Source organism: Pundamilia nyererei, unplaced genomic scaffold, assembly GCF_000239375.1.
Source record: "Pundamilia nyererei isolate P.nyererei 1_Seehausen unplaced genomic scaffold, PunNye1.0 scaffold00111, whole genome shotgun sequence".
NCBI lineage: Eukaryota > Metazoa > Chordata > Actinopteri > Cichliformes > Cichlidae > Pundamilia > Pundamilia nyererei.
The window spans coordinates 306,127-324,290 of NW_005187512.1; the positions used below are offsets into that span (position 1 = coordinate 306,127).

Genomic DNA, 18,164 nt, shown 5'->3' on the forward strand with positions numbered 1-18,164 from the left:
ACACACACACACACACACACACACACACACACACACACACACACACACACACAAGCAGAAAGAGATGCAAGTCCGTGCCAAATAATCCCTTCAAAAGTATTTCATACAACATGTAAAATCACTGAGGAGAAAATTGAGTTAAAGCACAGAAAATGTTACTTTGCAGACTACATTAGAGGACCCCAGCATAAGCTTTTAAAAGGTAATCAGGCCTGCTACCTCACCTTTGTGCTGAGTTGCAGATAACTGCCTCCTGTAGATGTGTGTAAATGCATCACAGTGAGGCAGCAGAATAGCTGTGTGCGCACACTGACATGTTAAATTAGCCAGCAGATATGAAAGAAGGCATTTTCAGGCTGCATGAATCTCCTCAGGGAAGGTAGATGCAGGAGTTTTTAAATAGATCAGATTTTCTTTATTTTATGTTGGTGTTGTTTTTCATTTTCATTTAATCTGGCAAAACCATAAAAGCTGACAAGTTTGTCGTTTATATGTACCAATCAGCCACAACATTAAAACCACCTGCTTAATACTGTGCATCGTTCCCTCTGCCTGCCAAATCAGCTCTGACCTGTTAAGGCATGAACTCCACAGACGTCTGAAGCTGTCAGGCACTGAGACATTAGCAGCAGATCCTTTAATTCCTCTAGGTTGCAAGGTGGGGTTTGAGGCCTGGGAAATAGCAAAGCCAAGTCGACACCATGGGTGCTTTGTCATGTTCCTGAAATCATTTGTAATTTAGGTTTGCAGAACAGTTGCATTATCAAGCTCAGAGAGGCCACAAGAGTCGCAAAAGGGGTGTACATAGACACCAGTGTCCAGGCAGGCGGTAACACACACGGACTGATCGTCTACTTGATAATACAGAAGCTAAAATAATAAATCTTATTTATTATCTGATCTAATAATAAGAGGAAGCTCGTTCAACAGCGGTGCAACTAAAACAGCAACAATGTGGATCCCCTTCATTTTAAGCCTGGACCGTGGAATCTGTGGCAGCCATTGATTCTCTGATCCGAAGGGTTCGGGCGCAGAAACAGGGGGTTAAGAGTTCTGAGATATTAAGTGGAGCCATACCATGTAGTGGTTTAAAAGCAATCAATAAAATCCTAAATTGGATTCTGTAGGAATGGGAAGCCAGGGTAATTCTGCGAGGACTGGAGTAATGTGTTCGATGGGTTTGTGAAGAGCTTTGCTGCAGTGTTTTGTACTAACTATAGACGACCAACTGCTGCATCATTGAGGCACGTGCGAATGAACTGTGCTATTTTAATGAGCAGGAATTGATTGTGGGTAAGATGTCCTGTAACATGAAATTTAAAGTTCTTGTCAAAAAAATTTAACAGAGCATTTTCAATACAGCATTTCTAAGCATACTAATTTTTTTTTTTAATTGTTCTTGGAAAACATCAGTTTTATTTTCACACAATTACAACAACAAAAAATACCAGGGTGAATATTATTACCCCCCTGATAAACTGACCTTTTTATTGAGCCATAGAACAAACCACTGCTGTGCAATGATGTGATTGAACTTTGTAATGCTCAAAGCTTTTAAAATCAAGTTAAAACTTTCATTGTACTCGCAGTATAAAAACTTCAGCAAGGGTTTGAGTTGTCACTTGAGAAAGCACCTTGCCAAAAACAAAAGAAATCAGCTTAGACTTGAGAAAAAGAATTATTGATGCTCACAAAGGAGGAGATGGATATACAAAGTTATCACAGCATTTCCAAGTGCCAAAAACAGGAGTGAGAAGTATCATCACGAAAGTCAAAGACAGCCACAAAGTACAGAACAAGCCTGACAGAGGTAGGAGGCAAAATATTTCAAAGACTCTAGAATGAAAACTGGTGAAAGATGTGTCTAAAGACCCCAGAACAACTGCCAAGACTAGTGAATGACTTAGGCAAATCAGGGATTGTAGTCACAGAGAAGACAATCACTAGAACCCTTCACAGGAATAGACTGCAAGGCAGCAGACCAACAAAACTCCACTTCTGCACTTCAAGCCAGACTGAAATATGTTAACGATAACCCGGAGAAAGATTACGCTCACTGGAAGCGCGCCCTTTAGTCCGATGAGACGAAACTAGAGCTCTTATGTTTGGAGAAAGAAGGAAGAGGCTTAAGACCCTAGTAACACTGTCCCCACAGTGAAATATGGTGGTGGAAGTATTATGCTGTGGGGATGCTTCAGTGCATCTGGAACTGGGAATCTCATCAAGATGGAAGAAAACATAAAGAAAGAAGAAGATGTGGAGATTTGTAAAGGAAACTTCAAGCAGTCTGCAGAAAAATTGGGTCTGGTTCATCAGCCTTCATCTTCCAAGTTGTTTTTTCACAATTTAGGAATAATTTAATCAGAAATCAACATTATCTACCCAAAACATGCACCTGGTGAACTCCAAGGTGAATCCTACTGACAAAGTCCTGACTTGTATCCCACTGAAAATAGTTGAGGTAAACTGAAGACCAATGTCCATGCCAGAAGACCATCAAATCTGAAGAAGCTTGAGATATTGGCCAAAGAAAAATGGGTAGGGAAAGCTGATGATGGGCGACACTCGTTGAAGCAAAAAAGGATACACAATTGACTATTAACATCATCATTAGAAACCATTTTGTTTGTGTGAGGAAGTAAAATAATGTAAGCTGTCAAAATAAAAGTAGCATGTTTGGGAAAAGCTGGTTTAAATATTGCTTGCTTTTTTTAGTCTCTGGGAAGAAAATTAGCCCAACGTCATTTATTCCATGGCCCAGTTCTGATGCTCTTATGTTCACTGCAGGCATCGTTGGTGATGGACAACGAGAAGCATGGGTGGGCACTGTGACCACTCTGCGGATACACAGGTATCTGTGATCCTGTTGACATTCACCAGCCCTCCCACCTTGGCCCACTTATGGAAAAGAAAATAAAGAATTAAGGGGCAAGGGGAGTAGGGGTAATATTCCCAGAATAACTCAGATTTTAGATCTAGTTATAGATCTAAAATATATATAAAGTTATAAATTCACATGAAAGAAAATGCTCATACGTATTGATAAAAAACAACAGCTTTCTTAAGTTTTCTTAAAAGGGATTTTTGGTTAGATGTCTGATATAAAGTTTGTGGATAATAAAGGCTGCAGACATTTAAAGTTATTAAAAGCGTGACATTAAATGCATTAATGTCACGCCTTTTAGCCTAACATCAGTCTTTCATGTCTTGCGATTGCAGTTTATGCTTCAAAAAGATATTGGAGAAATTTGTGGAGTTCATCTTGCTGAACACAAAGTGTAAGTGTCAAAAACTTTACATCCCATAGGGCTTATTTCTGTAATAATCATAAGTTTATGGATAGTCAGTTGAGCCAAAGCAATGCCAGCCTCTGGGTTGGCCTGCAAAGAACATCATCTCTGCAGAACTCTGCCGCCATAACTGCCATCCACGTACAGAAGTGGATGACTTTATTCTAACTGTGTGTACGTACCTGTTCCCGAGTCTGATCTATGAAGGAGCTGCACTCCTCGAAGTAGGAAGTGATCTCGGTTTCTGGGAGGTCCAGGATCTGGAGCGTCTTATAGACCATCTTATCTGGGAACAGGTTATCGACTCCATATGCAACATTTAGCACATGAGATACCTGACAGAGGGGACATGGGGAAGAGGGAGTGGGTGCAGAGACATGAAACTCCTTGAGCAAATGACCCCTGAGCATTGACTTGCTTTAAAAGCTCTTTTTGCCTTGACAGAAGAGTAAGAGAGATATTCTGTCAGCCATATTGATGACATGACACAAGCTGAATGTGACTGAGAGAGGGCAGAGGCACAGGGAGAAAGAAGGAAAGGGGAGAGAGATGGAGAGGAAAGGGTGAGGAAAGCAAGAGGGAGCGAGTGTAGGCAGGGAAGAAGACAGATGGCTCCAATTCATTTTGCAGTATCTGTCTACTCTCACTTAAATTTAGCTTACCTCAGAGGGCTAAATTCTCTCCTCCGTTACATCTCAGCGTCGCACTAATGTGCTCTGCTTTTAGACTACTTGTATCATCTAACATCCTCTTCCGCGTTAAGAGACAAGTTAGGCGTTACACTATATTTTTTATTATTGACAACAAATCCCATTAAAGGCCAAAATCAACAGTGAAATGATCCTTCTCGGAAGTATTGTGTGTGTATCAAAGTCTGATAAATCTCATTCCAGTATGCCACAGAGCTATATTATTGCCTAAAAAGTATTAAAAACATATCAAACACACACAGTGTGGTTTATTTTCTGTCCTGCTGCTACAGTAAATACTTTCACACTTAATATATATAAATCTGTAGCTGTAAATAGTCCCAACAGATGTACTTATTCCTCCTATTTAAGTAATGTTGGCTAAAAGTGAAAGTGAGCCTCGTTTTAGAGAAGTTTTGAGTCTTGCCACACAAGGTAAAAAGAAACATTTTTACCTTGTTAATTGATTGAGCTTTTAAAATATCCCAGTATGTTCCGATTAGATAACAATAATTTTTTCATTATTACAGATATTCCTTGGTGGATAAAATGCACTTTTGACAAACCACAGTTAATGTAGTTGCTGCCTACAGTGGATTTTCAAAATAAAGAAAATGAAATACGGCACAATGATGATAAATAATAGAATTATGTCTGCATGCTAAATGTCTGGCTTTTGACATCCACGTGGGAGTTTTTTGTAGATGGAAAAGTGAATAGGAAGGCAAATGCAGTTAGACTTCAAGCAGTAGAAAATGTGCCTGCAATAAGCCAGACAACCAGAGAGTTGATCACTATCAAAACCATGACTACAGGAAACCAACCAAGCACCAGACGTCTACTGGGTGCTGTTTTCTTTGGCTAAACCTGCCTGGAGCAACTAGGCCTTTAAAAACACATTACATCAAAATATGACATTTTTAGAGTGTCTTTAGTTTTATTGATATTTGATCAACCCAGCATCTAGTACAGACAGACAAACTATTGAAGGATGGCAATAGTTTGACAAAACACGCTTCTGTCTTTTATATACATCAACGTGTGACTTAGGGTTCTAACTGGGTAATGGATGGCTTGCAAAGCTGCCTCCTGGCTAAAAGTAGGAATCTGTAGGTTGTTTCATGATTGTCCATAGGAGTTCTAAAAATAAGACTACTCTTCACCTTTCACTTTTTAACCAAATCTGCTTTCCAGTATATTCTTGCTGGGTTGGGAAATGGACGTTCTACTCTCTGTAGCATCATATCTATAATATGTCCGTTTTACAGTGAGTAGATCTGACATTCTGCCAGTCTCAATGTGAGATTTACCAACAAAATACTCCACTGCAGTGTTTAAAGGCATTGTTCTACTGGTAAGAGCAGGTTTTTATAAAGTGCCTTTGGGCAGGCTGTCAAATCTCCTGAGTTTAATAGCTATCTAAGAAAACCTGAATTTAGACAGCCAAGGTTTCATCCTAGAAACAGGAAGTGAAGGTATTCGTAATCTCTCCAATTCATCATCCTGAGAGTGCACAGGCAGCAATATGCCCATGCCTGGGAGCAGCCACTGCAGAGAAGGACTAGTCACATTTCACTGATGTGGAGGAGCAGCGCTGAGACTTACTGTAATCATTTACTCCCTCTACTGTGCTAAACTGTCACTGCATGAGTCATGAAGCTCCTCTGGCTATTCGCTGGCTGCTGCTGACCCACAGGAAAGCTCAGCTACATAGCTGCCTCTAATCTCATGTCACTACACATGCTATCACAACAAAGCAAGGGCATGCCCGCCCTATTGATCCCTCTGCACTGACCTTATATCTCTGCAGGGTGTCAATGTCGTGGGCTGCATCCTGAGAGCCTGAAAAGACAGAAACAACTCGATAAGAAGGCAGACAGATGGGGCATGCATCTGCCTACCAAGTGTGTTTAAATAAAGCTTCCTGTAGCATGATGATAATTCCTCAGCCGTAAAACTGCTTAAACCAATTTAATAATAGAAATATTTTCAGCACACTGTGTTTATTTACACCTCTGAGAAGTAAAATGTACCATTTGGTCATATTTCTTTACTGGGGTGCTGCTTTTTTGAGTAAAACTAGAATTTTCACAACTAAAAGCAATGCCAGACACTGTGACTGGATGATCTAAAGAAGTGACTTTGGGCTGTGGGGAAACAAGGCAAGGTATTTCCTGGCATTTAATAGATTACAGATGATCAAACAGACCAGGAAACAGCAACTATCTCATGAAAAGGACACCTTTGACCCTATCGATATGAGGATGTTTTAAAGCGGTGCCAAGTTTTGCAGGGAAAGCAAAAGCTGAAGGATATCAGCAACAATATCACTTCGTAAGAAAACATGCAGACACAAAACCCTTTTTGAACAGCCGCAGTACCAAGCGGGGAAGATATCAGTCAGCAAAAACCAAGAGCAAAACGGCTTAAAGCTACAGAAAAAATCTGGGATAGGAATCAGATGATTTGTGTATGTAGTCACACTCGACTAGGCTTAAAAACTGCTGAAATACAGTAGCTATTCAGAGTTATCTGTCACTGCAGAGAAGGAAGTGCATGATTCTTTTTGCGAGAAGAGACAATTTCATGACAATAAACCTTCATCAGCAAAATTTGAAAAGAAATAATGCAGCATAGAGTGCAGGTGGAAAACTGCATTATTATCATTACTATCATTATCATTATCATTATTATTATTATATACATATACATAAATTAGCAGATATATATTCCCTATCACTCTCCCACTCACAAACCCTTTTAATTGTTACTTTATTATAGCTGCTGCTCACTTGTCCCCACCTAAATCACCTTACTGTATCTAAAATAAATGGAACTGATCGTGCTCATCAACTGAACACAGAGAGGGACTGAGAACAAGTCAGGGTGGATCACAGGACATTTGAATATTTAGTCAGAAACAGAACACCGGTCAAGAAATCACTGCGTATATTTAAGCTTATAAGCAGCGCTGTGGAGTCATCCATATGGAGTTACATGCAAAATAACACAGTGAGCAAGGCTGATAATTGAAAAGCATTGAAACCCATTTTGCTAATTGGGAAACCAAATATTTAGATACTTTACATAAGTAAATGGAATACTACAAAAGTTTTGGCAATCACATACAATGTATGTACTGTGACTGTTTGCATTACTTTATTTGTATATCATGGTAATGGATTCATTAATGTGTATATTACTTTAATGTTGCAGTAGGAGATGATTTTAATTACTATGTATGTATATTAATTACTGTATATTGCCTGAAACTTTCAACTATAATAACAGAGAATTGTATAGCAGCAGATTTATAGTTTAAAATGAGCAAAATAGTAATTATTTAAAGCTTGAAAGTAATTGTATGAAGAACATAAACAGTATTTGCATCCAAAAACTGTTAAGTAGAATGACCTGGAAATACAAGTACTGTAAAGTAAATGTAGTCAGTTTACACGTCACTAGTGGCCCTATCTTTACCAGTGGTGATAGCACATGCATGTATGTGACATGTGGCCCACTTTGTGTTTGTGGTGGTGCTGCTTCCTTGTTCCTTTGCGTATGCCACAGGAAATACACACATTCATTTAAAGAATATTTTTGTAGTGCCATTTCTGAGTTTTGTAAATTGTCATGCATACATTTTTCATCATGGTCAGAGGAACTGTAGGAGAAGGGGCAGGTAGGATGTTCACAGAGCTGGAGGAAAGGGTAGTGATCAAGGCAGTGGCTTTACCCTTTCCAGGACAAGTCATTCTTTTAACCAGTGAACATTCCACTGACGTGCATAAGAAGGATGTGAGAATAACTGAAAGCAAATTACTCCAGGGTGAACTAAGACCAAAGCAAGAAAGAAATCACAACTAGCTTTCTAAAGCAAACCAAATCAGACAATCAGCATATGAGGGAAGCCTTTATGAGGAACACTTACAAAACCTGCTGAAGTGAAGGCAGTGAAAGAATTCTGTCCCTACTAAACTGACTCATTCCTCAGGGTCTGGTTTTGAAAGGGAGCAAACCCCCTGGGCCAGCCTCTTCCTATGGAGCTCTGAAGTTGATTCAAAAAGGACCAAAATCAGAGAGAATAAATTAAAATATCTCCACAGAAATGACAGCAAGTGGAAAATATGGTGTTAATCACACAGGGGTGATTTTAATAAAGATAATCTTTAATTAAAAAAAGATATTCCGCCGCCCTTGGCATTCTAGAGCTCCAGGCGGTGCCCTGTCCCTGCCTCTCTGCCAGTGGCAGGGACCAACACACTACTTACCCCGACTGATTTATTATCATTACTTGTAGCCGTGATGGAGGTGGTAAGAATGATTACTTTGGCATTTTTTCCACCACCTTCCCACCTCTTCTGATGCAACCCCCTGGTCAGACATTGTGGGACACAAGCAGGTATAGATATAATGATTCATTCTTGTTTGTTTTGTATTTGTTTTGTGTCTCTGCAATATCCTTGACCATGCTTATTGTTTTGCAGGCAATAAAGTAAAAAACAAAAAAGCAACAGCACTCCAGTTTCAACTGAGAAAGGAAATCACGCAGGGAGACAGTTAAAATGGAGCAATGATCTCTTTCCATTTGTCAAATAACTCCTCATGAAGACAGCAGTGGAAGTCTTGAGTAGCAGGAGCTGGGTAATTATGTGAGGGAGACATATGGGCAGGAAGCAGAATATGATGGAAGCACTTGCTCCAGACTTTCCAGGGTGGATTCTCAGCTTACTGTCTTCAAAGTAGCAACATTTGCACTCTTTGCATTAGCCAATCCACTTTTACGTAATGCCAAACTCATGGTGCTGAGATGCACATCTAAAGCCAAAGGATTGAGCGTGTGTTTGGAAATAAGCCTGCTCCGGCCCATATGTCTCATCAGTATAGAAGGAGACGATTTACACTGACACATCTGTGAAAGGATGCCAGGATTTTTAGAGCACTTTTTAAATAAGAGTCTGACAGGGGACCTTGTTCAGCGAGTCTGCTAAAGAAGAGTAGACAGATGTCTATCATATTTTTAGTGGTGTGTGGCAGATGTAATTAAAAAATCAATAGACTCAATGTGCTGGTGTTATTAAAGCAGAGGTAGACATGTTTTTAACTTATAATAAATTATTATTATTGCACAGTATAATAGCCAACTGAATATTAATGTGGTCAACAATTAGACTGGCTCTCACCGAGAAGAGGAAAGTACTTTTATTTCCTGTAGTTTTCCCCACGTAGCTGACATGGTGGAAAGTGGAAACAAAGTAACGGTGGATACAATCCGCCAAAAGAAAACGAGCTCTGTTGTTAAAAGGGAAGGCATAAGGTGAAGTGGTAGAGTCACAGAAACCAAAAGTAAAATAAAAGTGAGTATCAAATTAATGGAGAGAGCTCCCCAACATGAGAGGGTTCAAAAACAGCGTTTAGTTGTTACTGTTTCTGTTGTAACAATTACTGCACAGGGGATGAAGACACATTAAAGTTAGGCCCCAGTCATATAGCCTTAGAGGTAAGTTGAAAACCGCCAGTTGCGAGGTTAAAATGTGTAATGCACGATTATCTGCCAGCTGGTTTTTGGCCACTACTGCAAAATCAATCGCTAAAGCCTCATTTATGCAGACCTAGAGAGTTGTCTGTGAACCCAAAGCAACACAACATGCCACTGGCTAAAGAAACTCGAGAACAGATGAGAACCAAAGTGATCTATCAGTCTGGAACGGGTGACAAAGCCATCAAGGAGAAAACTGATGGTGAACCTTCCCAGGAGAAGTCGGCCTATGAAGATTACAACAAGAACGCACCCACAACTCATCCAGGAGGTCACAAAAGAGCCCAGACCTGCAATAAATGAAATCATCATTGAAAAAATGTATTTTGTATTTACTCGGGTTATCAGTGTCTAATATTAAAATTTGTTTAATGGCCTGAAACATTCTAGTGTGACAAATATGACAAAAAACAAGGAAGTCAGGAAGGAGAGAAATACTTTCTTTCATCACTGTACATTTCCCCCGTAGCAACTGAGGGTGCCAGAGCGTCACCAACTGGTCTCCAGGCCTGTGTGACTGAGGTTTTGCCACTTTCATTTTTTAGTTGGCAGACTTTGCCCCAAAACCTTTAAATTAAGTCGATACTTCTTCTATTGATTTTCACTGCATTTCCATTTAGTTATTTTTGTATATCATTATTACATGTTGCTGCTTATCAGTGAAAATTGTATCTGTGTTTTTAATTGGTGAGGGAGAATCCTCCCTTAAAGCGACATGTACCATGAAAAAAACTGCAGATCATCCCAATGAATACCCCGCACACACACAGAGAATAACTTCTCTGCTCTTGCCTGCAGATGTTGTTGTAGATGCATTTGAATCAATAATGGGAAAAAAAGAGTCCATTTTTATTCTAAAAATAATGAGAGTTGGAAAAAATGTGTCTTAATCGATTGCTATTTTTTATATTTTTATCTCCATCCTGTCTCTTAAAAACTAGAAGAGGAACAATCTTTGCCTCCATAGATCAGATGCACTACACACGGTCATTTTTAGGTCTCCAGATAAAGGAAGGGAATTTCTCCTACAGTATGTGTGTGAGGGATTTTTCTTGAAGACTTTTTTGGGCGTTTCTTTTCAAAAGATGTTCAAGGCCACGGCCAAAGGAAAATAATGTTAGTTTAAGCCAGTGGCTGTAATACTACTACTACTAATAAAAATGAGAATAATAAATTGCATTTATTGAATTATTTAAAGTAAAATATTCTGTTTCAAGATTCCAAAGTTGCTCATATGAGATACTTCCTATGTTTTATTACCTTCAGTCAAACACAAATCAGTTCAACATTGCATTTGCTTGAAAGATCAAAAATATTAAGCACCAGCACATAGCTAGACTGGAAACAGGGGGATGCCGTCAGCCTTTCTACACGTTAAAAATAGAAGCTCAACAAATTTTCTACAGCACTAGAGACATTTGGGTTAAATGAAAAACACGCAAACCTATAAGTTGGAACGCTTGGAAAGACTTTTAGTAGGTAGTTTATTTTAATTTTAGAATGTTGCCAGGCATACTATTATACTATGACTCTTCTTTGGCTATAGCTTCATATTAAATGCATCTAAAAGGGGGAACGAATGTCATTTCCATGACCTGACACTCTGCAAGAAATATAAAATCGTAAAACGTTTTTTTTGTTTACTTTTTTAACTGATATTGTGGAGATATAGGAGCTGGTTTAAATTGGATGATATCTATGTGTATGTCAAAATATAATAACTGTCAGTGGATTGTAGCCAGAGGACAGCAACACATAATAAATATTAGCAATATCACAGCATCATGCCAAAGACAACTGAGGGAGTCTGCACAAAGCCTTCAGAGAGGAACTCGCCTCCAGCCTGACAGAGCTGTACTGTACTCTATTTACAGAATATACAATGAAAATCTGTCACAAGAGCACTGAAAAAAACAGAGATACTCTCACAGGCAGTTACAAAAATATCAGAGAACTATTAACACATGCCCTATCATCCTGTACAGTGTGATAACAGGTTGATGTGACCACTGAGGTACTTTGGGGAATGAAAACAGGTTTTAATGTTTGAAGTGCATGGATCACTGTATGGAAGAGAGTCACCTCTGTTGAGCCAGACAGATGTAATATTTTATTGATCCCTGCTGAGAAACTCTCTCGTCGATTGTTTCTCGCAGTGAGGTCAAAGCGCAGCGTTAGTTACAGATGTGAACAGCACCTCAGAGCAGGGTGGGAATTCAATGTCAAGCTCAAGGACGCTTCAGGATGGATGCATGCTGACATGTGGAAAGCTGCATCCTCCAGCTAAACGGGCAAGTCAACATTTATCTTTGGACAAATTGAAAATTAACAACAATGATTTATCCATTATTAGGAATTAATAATGTTAAGTCATTGCCACAGTAACTGGATCTGCACAGAGACATTATAAGAGTCCTGAATTTAAATCTGTGGGAAGGTTCAGCAACAGTCAAGATGGTGGTAGAGGTAAAATGTCCATGTGGAAAAAAAAGCTTTTTAAAATCTTGTTTTGGGGCAAAATCATATCAACTTCTTATTTCTGTCCATGTTATACCATTTACTGTATATTGAATCCTGCTATGAAAAGCCTGTGTGCTGTCCAGTTGTATCACTGTGTGAAAAGCATGGCTAATATTCCAGTAAATGTACCATTAGAGAGTGGGTGACATGCATCCTGCATGCTCTGTCCAGGCAGCTTCTTCATGTAAAGTACACAGAGTACTTCCGGAAGTGCATATGCTTCTGAAGTGGACTATTTTCTCCCAAGTGTTAGATGTGACAAAGGAGAAGCGTGGAAAATATCTGCCGCTTATTCTCCTCAAATTGTTTGTTCACGTGTGAAAACTGAGGGACGCTGCATGCTCATACAATAACTTGTCAGTTACAACAGAGCCATGTGACTCAGAGTTATTCAACCCCGCTGCCCTAAAGAACGCTTTATATATATATAAATGTTTGCACAGCTGAAGGCCCTTACTATGCGCCTGTGATGGTTTTACTTTAACTATGTTGTTTTACACAGGTTAGCCTCACAGCAAGGAGGTCCTGGTTTGAATCCACCATCTGACCAGGGCCATTCTGTCTTGATTTTTTTAAGGCTTTAGCTTTGATAAGGCCAGTGAAGACTGACAGGAAAGTGGAGGGAAGAGAGAGGGGAAGACATGCGGCAAAGGGCCGCAGGTTGGACTCGAACCCGGGTCATCCACTCTCAGCCTTGTGGCATATGGTCGCCTGCTCGTTCCAGCGATCTCAACCGGCGCACCACACTAGACTCTTTTAAGACTCAGAAGCCAATAGGTGAAATCGACTGAGAAAACTGAGCAATTATGCTTGACAGGATATTGACTTACAAATCACAAGATAGCCACATACCCTGTTTTATCACTAATTTTACGCTAAACTGGATGACAATTTAGAAAATGACCATCATGCTCTGTTAAATGAGTCTTGAACCTGAGACCACAAACCCATCAGGAAAGGGTTTACTGAGCTTACAGAAAAAGTGAGAAGTAGGGCTGTTTTTCCATAGACTTCTAGACAACTTGAATTATTTTTGCCCCCTGCCAGCCATGAGAAAGAATACAGGTTTACAACACTTCTGCAGCTACTTTACTTGTTAGACCCAGATACTGTGTCAATTTCTGTTGAACCTATGCATATTCCCAGATTCACTGTTTTCTGTTGAGGGTTACTAAAATAGATTTGCATGCTTTAATATTCAAAATGCAAAACTGCTGACACTCTATGTGTAATCAGCAGACAGCGATGAGAGATTTCTGTGTTATGTTTTGTGAAAATATTGGTGCATATCAGACAATCTATATGCAGATATATACGTGTGATAGGCCAATAGGTCAACTGCTAATAATGCCCAACAGATATATCGATCTGGTTCTAGAATAGTGCAATCATGTGGTGGGATTAGCACTGAAAAAAAAAGCATTTGTAAGAATGGTGCTACAGAGATTACCCAGCAGGAGGAACGGTCTGATGACACCAACTTGGAGGTCCAGGCTGTTATCTTCTACAAATCCACACCCATTTCCATCCTCCAGCTCTTCAACCAGCTCCACATCTCCCTCTCCTCCATCACTCCTCCTCTCCAGCAGCTTTTTGCCTGTCACTGTGGTAACACGCGTGCACTGTTTCTTCAGTCGGTCTTTCGCGAAGCCGTGGATCTCCTGAGCCAGTGAATGCATCTCAACAAAGTTTACAAGACTGGCCTGAAACATGCAAACGTATATTTAGCTGAAGCATTAAGTTTGTAATTGATTTGTTAAGTATTGGTAATGTATAGTTACACAAACTGGGCTAAAACTGTGTATGCCACAAGAAATGTTAAACTGAAAAGGGAAGGCACTGATGTCTGTAACAAGTGAAGCTGATGTCCGAATGTAAACACATCACACGTTAGTTTCTCTACTTTTGTACTAACCTGGTTTAAATGGACTGGATTCAATCAAATTTCCGCAAAAGATTAGACCGCTGTTGCCTTAAAAGGGCTTTATGCCATCGCTGCAGTAGAATCTCACATTATCACAGCTTTATTGTTTTTAATACAAGATAAAAAAAAATTTAAAAAACGAAACAATCTGTGAGAAAGTGTAAGCTCCTGCGACTGACAGCTGAATCGGAAGCTACGTCACAATGTGATACGTTCAAATGCTCAAAATAAAATAGTAAATTTGTTAGATTTTTAAAGGCCCGGTTTGACTGCTAGAAAATTATACTTCTACTTAATATTTTTTTTTATCTCTGTTTATTGCATTTATTTTGATTTTGAACTATTTTTCATCTTATTTTTTTTGCCCTGTCATATTCTAGTTGGTTTTATTGAGTCATATACTCTTCTACTTATTTTTTAATAGCTGCAATGAGCAGAGGTAGTGATAGTGAAACCTGCTATGACATATGATTAGGAGATGATGGCACAAACAGAAAGGACAGGAGGTTGAGCTGGAGGTGGCAGAGTTGAAGATGCTAAGATTTTCATTGGGTGTGACCAGGATGATCAGGATTTTTTTATTTATTTTTTTTAAACGAGTACATCTCAGGGACAGCTCTGGTTGAAGGGTTTGGAGACAAAGTTAGAAAGGCAAGGATGAGATGGTTTTGATATGTACAGAGGAGGAGTAGTGGATATAATGGAAAAAGGATGTTGAAGATAAGATAAGAAGAAAAGGAAGAGCCCAGGGAAGGGAACATACAGACGGTTGATGTGACAGACCCCTATTCTACTTATTTAAACTACTTTGTTATGAGCTGTTAATGTTTAGGTGGTGTACCAAATGAATTTGCCAACTTCTGTTATAAAAACAAATCTTAGCATCATCTGGAAGTATACGCCAAGTCTTTAAAATAAAAAAAATTAACGAGGGTCCGTGAACGCAGCATTAGCCAGCCTCGTTGTGAAAACCAGGACAACTCCTCATCCAGGGAACGAAAAAAAAGAAAAGAAAAACAGGCAGGGAGACGGTGGGGTGGAGTACAGGAAGCTGGTTGAACATGGGCGAAATTTAATCTAATAACGACATAAATCATAGTTTCCATTTCTTCCCTATTTTTACGGAACAAGACTGCGGAGATTTGTGGAATTTTTACTGGATTGCTTTGGAGATTTAGGCGAACAGCGAGGAGAAGATGTCTCGGGGAGTGATCCAGCCCAGCCAGCAGAAACTGGCAGAAAAACTCACCATCCTCAACGACAGAGGCATCGGGATGCTGACCCGTGTTTACAATATTAAAAAGGTTCGCACACACACGCAAGGCTGTGCCCCCCATTGATCGCATACAAGTCTTTGAACAGATATATATATATTTTTTTTTACGGACATCCCAAATTAACATCAGGGAGATATATAGGATTAGCTAGCACTGATTGCTACTCTCACGGCATGAGCAGTTAGAAGACTTTTAGGTCTCATTTTAGACATTAGGCATTATTATTATTTTACTAACTGCGTATTTATGTGCGTCAAACGACACTTACGTTATCCCTTTGGTATCCCTGGAAGCAGGTTGTGGGCACAGCTAGCCACTAGCTGTCACGTTAGCTTGCGGTAAAGCTGGCCATTGGATTTACGACGTGAACTGATTTTCGGTTAGATTAATCAAAATGGGAGTTGATTGTAATGGGTAGCGCGATAAACAAAAAGAACCGAAACAGCCAAACAAGCCCCTTAAATCCCTGGGCCTGCGTTAGTGGTGGAAGCTAGCTGCCGTCGTTGGCCGCTATAATGGCGGCGGCTGCTAGTTAAGCTAACTGCTAATGAAGCTAGGAGTCGGGCGTCGTCTCCCCTCCACCAAGAGCTAAAACGCCAAACTCCAGCTGCAGGCAGCCTGTTAGTTCACCCCAGTCACTGACATATACATAACCGAACTCGATGCTTTTTTCAGACCTAGCTGGCAGGTACCTAGTTTAGCTGGGTACACTAATTGTGGAAAAAAATGAAGCGAAAGTAACGAGTAAAGTCGGTTAATTGGACGTTCGGTTGTTATTTTCAACTGATTACCGAACAAATATTTATGATACAACCAGAATCTAATTTTTTATATATATGCTGGCCAATGATAAACGAATGGTTTCATTTGCACCCTAGCTGTATCCAGCAGGCGTTTTGCTTGACTGCATAAATGCTATGCAGTTTGACATCTGTCCAATAAGCTTTTCATGGGTTAATGTTAATCTTTAAAGGCACGTAATGCAAAATTATGTATTTAAAATGAGCTAAAAAACACAAAGGTAAATAAAGCTATCAAGAGATCATTTAGAAACCATCAGCATGACTTCATGTCAAAAACGGCTGTGTGTTGTGATAGAGAGGTATCAGCTGAAACTAAGCTAGGGTAAAGCCTTACTTTCACATAATATCAGTTTTTACCTGGCATTTATTTAACCAGGCAAGTTATTAACATTTTTTCTTATTCATCTGGTTAAATGGCAGCTTGGAAAAAGTAAAGCCTCTTGAGGAAATTGGGGTCTGTATAGAGAAATTTCAGGGCTGCATTTTCCTGATCACCTTGAGAAAAGGGCTTTAGCCCTCTCCTGAAAGATAATTTATAAGGAGTTAGGGAAAGAGAAGAGAATCTGGCTGCGCTTATAAAATGTCCTTAATAACTTGATGTGGGCTGGTGTGGTGACAGTATAATATCCCAAAGATGAATTACAAGAACCTTATCTGAGATACTTTGCCCCCCTTTGCTTTTCAGTGTTCAATACATAGGAATAAATGGCTTATAGAGTGAAATGAAGTGTCTCATTGAGTTGACACTGCTGGAGAGATGGCCCAGTGTAACTCCTGCCTTTATTAAAGCTTTCTGAGCCTGAACCTTAAGAACCTTAAGGCTGAAAATGCAGTATTGGACAGAAATGATGCAAAAATGAATTATGGCAACCCTTCAGTTAACTGTAAAGATTTGAACATGCTAAAAATGCATAGAGCTCCTTGAAGCAGATTTTATCACAACAGCCTGCTTTTGATCATTTTCCTTGTTGGTATAACACGACTGATAACATATCAGGCGGTTATCAAATTAAAAGAAAAACAAACTTAATTAATGTTTACCCCATCAGCTTTGTTTCACAATCATAATGATTGATTGCTGGATAGTGCATTTCTATGAGTTATGGCATGGTATTATCTCTTTTCCTTTGATACAGGATGCTTTATCCTCTGCTAAAAGGAGGTGACAAGGGACATGCTGATCTCCTTTCCTTCATATTTAGAGGATCAGAATCTCACCAGCTCTTTTTATGGCTGTCATGCAGGTGCCTCCTGCTCACTTTGTGCAGTTACAAATTAAACTAAGCAAAACTGACATTTTTTGACCATAGCCTTAAAGTTTCATAGCAGAACACACCCAAAAGCATCAAAAACACACCCTACTTGCATGTTTGTGGTAAGTGCCCTAAGGCTATTACAGTTGACTACAAACACACTTAAAAACCAAGACTAGATCAGAAGTAAAAAACAAACAAACTGCATTTTAGTTAACTAATATAAAAAACGAGAAATCATTCTTTGATTGTTTTAAATTTTCCAAGGCAGAAATTATGAGGATGCTTTAGACTGGGATGTCTGTCGAATTATGAGCCATTAGTGTGCTGATGAATAAACATCAGCACACATAATAATTCAGTAAAATAAAAATAGATACAATAAAACTAGTAAACTCATGCGGAAGCTAAAGTGACGTGGTGGGAAAATAAATTCAGTGCCCACATTGATACTACATCTGCTTCTTATTGCAATAGGCTCAGTTATATAAGACACATTTACTAATGTTAACTGACTCTTGCTCAAGTTTTACACTAATGCTTTGTGTGTGTGGGAGGGAAAAAAAGAGTAGTGGGTCTGTTTGTGTGGGATGAGCCTTTGTTGCTTGAGTATGTATGATGAATAGAAAAAGAAGGAGCGAGTGAAAGAGGCCAGTCATATCTTAGCCAGTTTTAACAAGTGAAGAGTAGAGTGTTAAACTGTCTGAAAGCCCATACTGTTTCCCATGTGTAGTTTGGAGGTGTCTTTCTACAGCATTTAATTTTCAAAGCATTATTTTGTTTTGGTCTGAAGGCACCCTCATTGTGTAAAACACTCAGCTAAAATGCCACTGTAGTAATAAATTTGCTTTGAGCATGTCTGTTAAAGT

The 18,164-nt window shown here is 39.3% G+C and overlaps 2 protein-coding genes across 7 annotated transcripts in view; one reads left to right on the top strand and one right to left on the bottom strand.

Annotated features, from left to right (window-relative positions):
- Nucleotides 1-16,040, bottom strand: part of LOC102197501 (dual specificity protein phosphatase 19) — a 19,630-nt gene extending 3,590 nt beyond the window's left edge. Inside the window, exons 1-4 of one of the 2 annotated variants that reach the window (XM_005741526.2) lie at nt 15,508-16,040; nt 13,489-13,741; nt 5,775-5,821; nt 3,473-3,625 (exon numbers count right to left, since the gene is read on the bottom strand). In XM_005741526.2, coding sequence (XP_005741583.1) covers nt 3,473-3,625; nt 5,775-5,821; nt 13,489-13,717 — 429 coding nt within the window. In that variant the 5' untranslated portion in view covers nt 13,718-13,741; nt 15,508-16,040. Of the gene's footprint in view, nt 1-3,472; nt 3,626-5,774; nt 5,822-13,488; nt 13,742-13,953; nt 14,150-15,507 lie in introns of those variants that run through there. The other variant, XM_005741527.1, reaches the window with a different exon arrangement.
- The window catches only part of nckap1 (NCK-associated protein 1), a 35,506-nt gene continuing 32,252 nt past the window's right edge, over nt 14,911-18,164 (top strand). For all 5 annotated transcript variants that reach the window (XM_005741522.1, XM_005741523.1, XM_005741524.1 and 2 more), the window contains exon 1: nt 14,911-15,266. In XM_005741522.1, the coding sequence (XP_005741579.1) occupies nt 15,159-15,266 (108 nt within the window). In that variant the 5' untranslated portion in view covers nt 14,911-15,158. The remainder of the gene's footprint in view (nt 15,267-18,164) is intronic.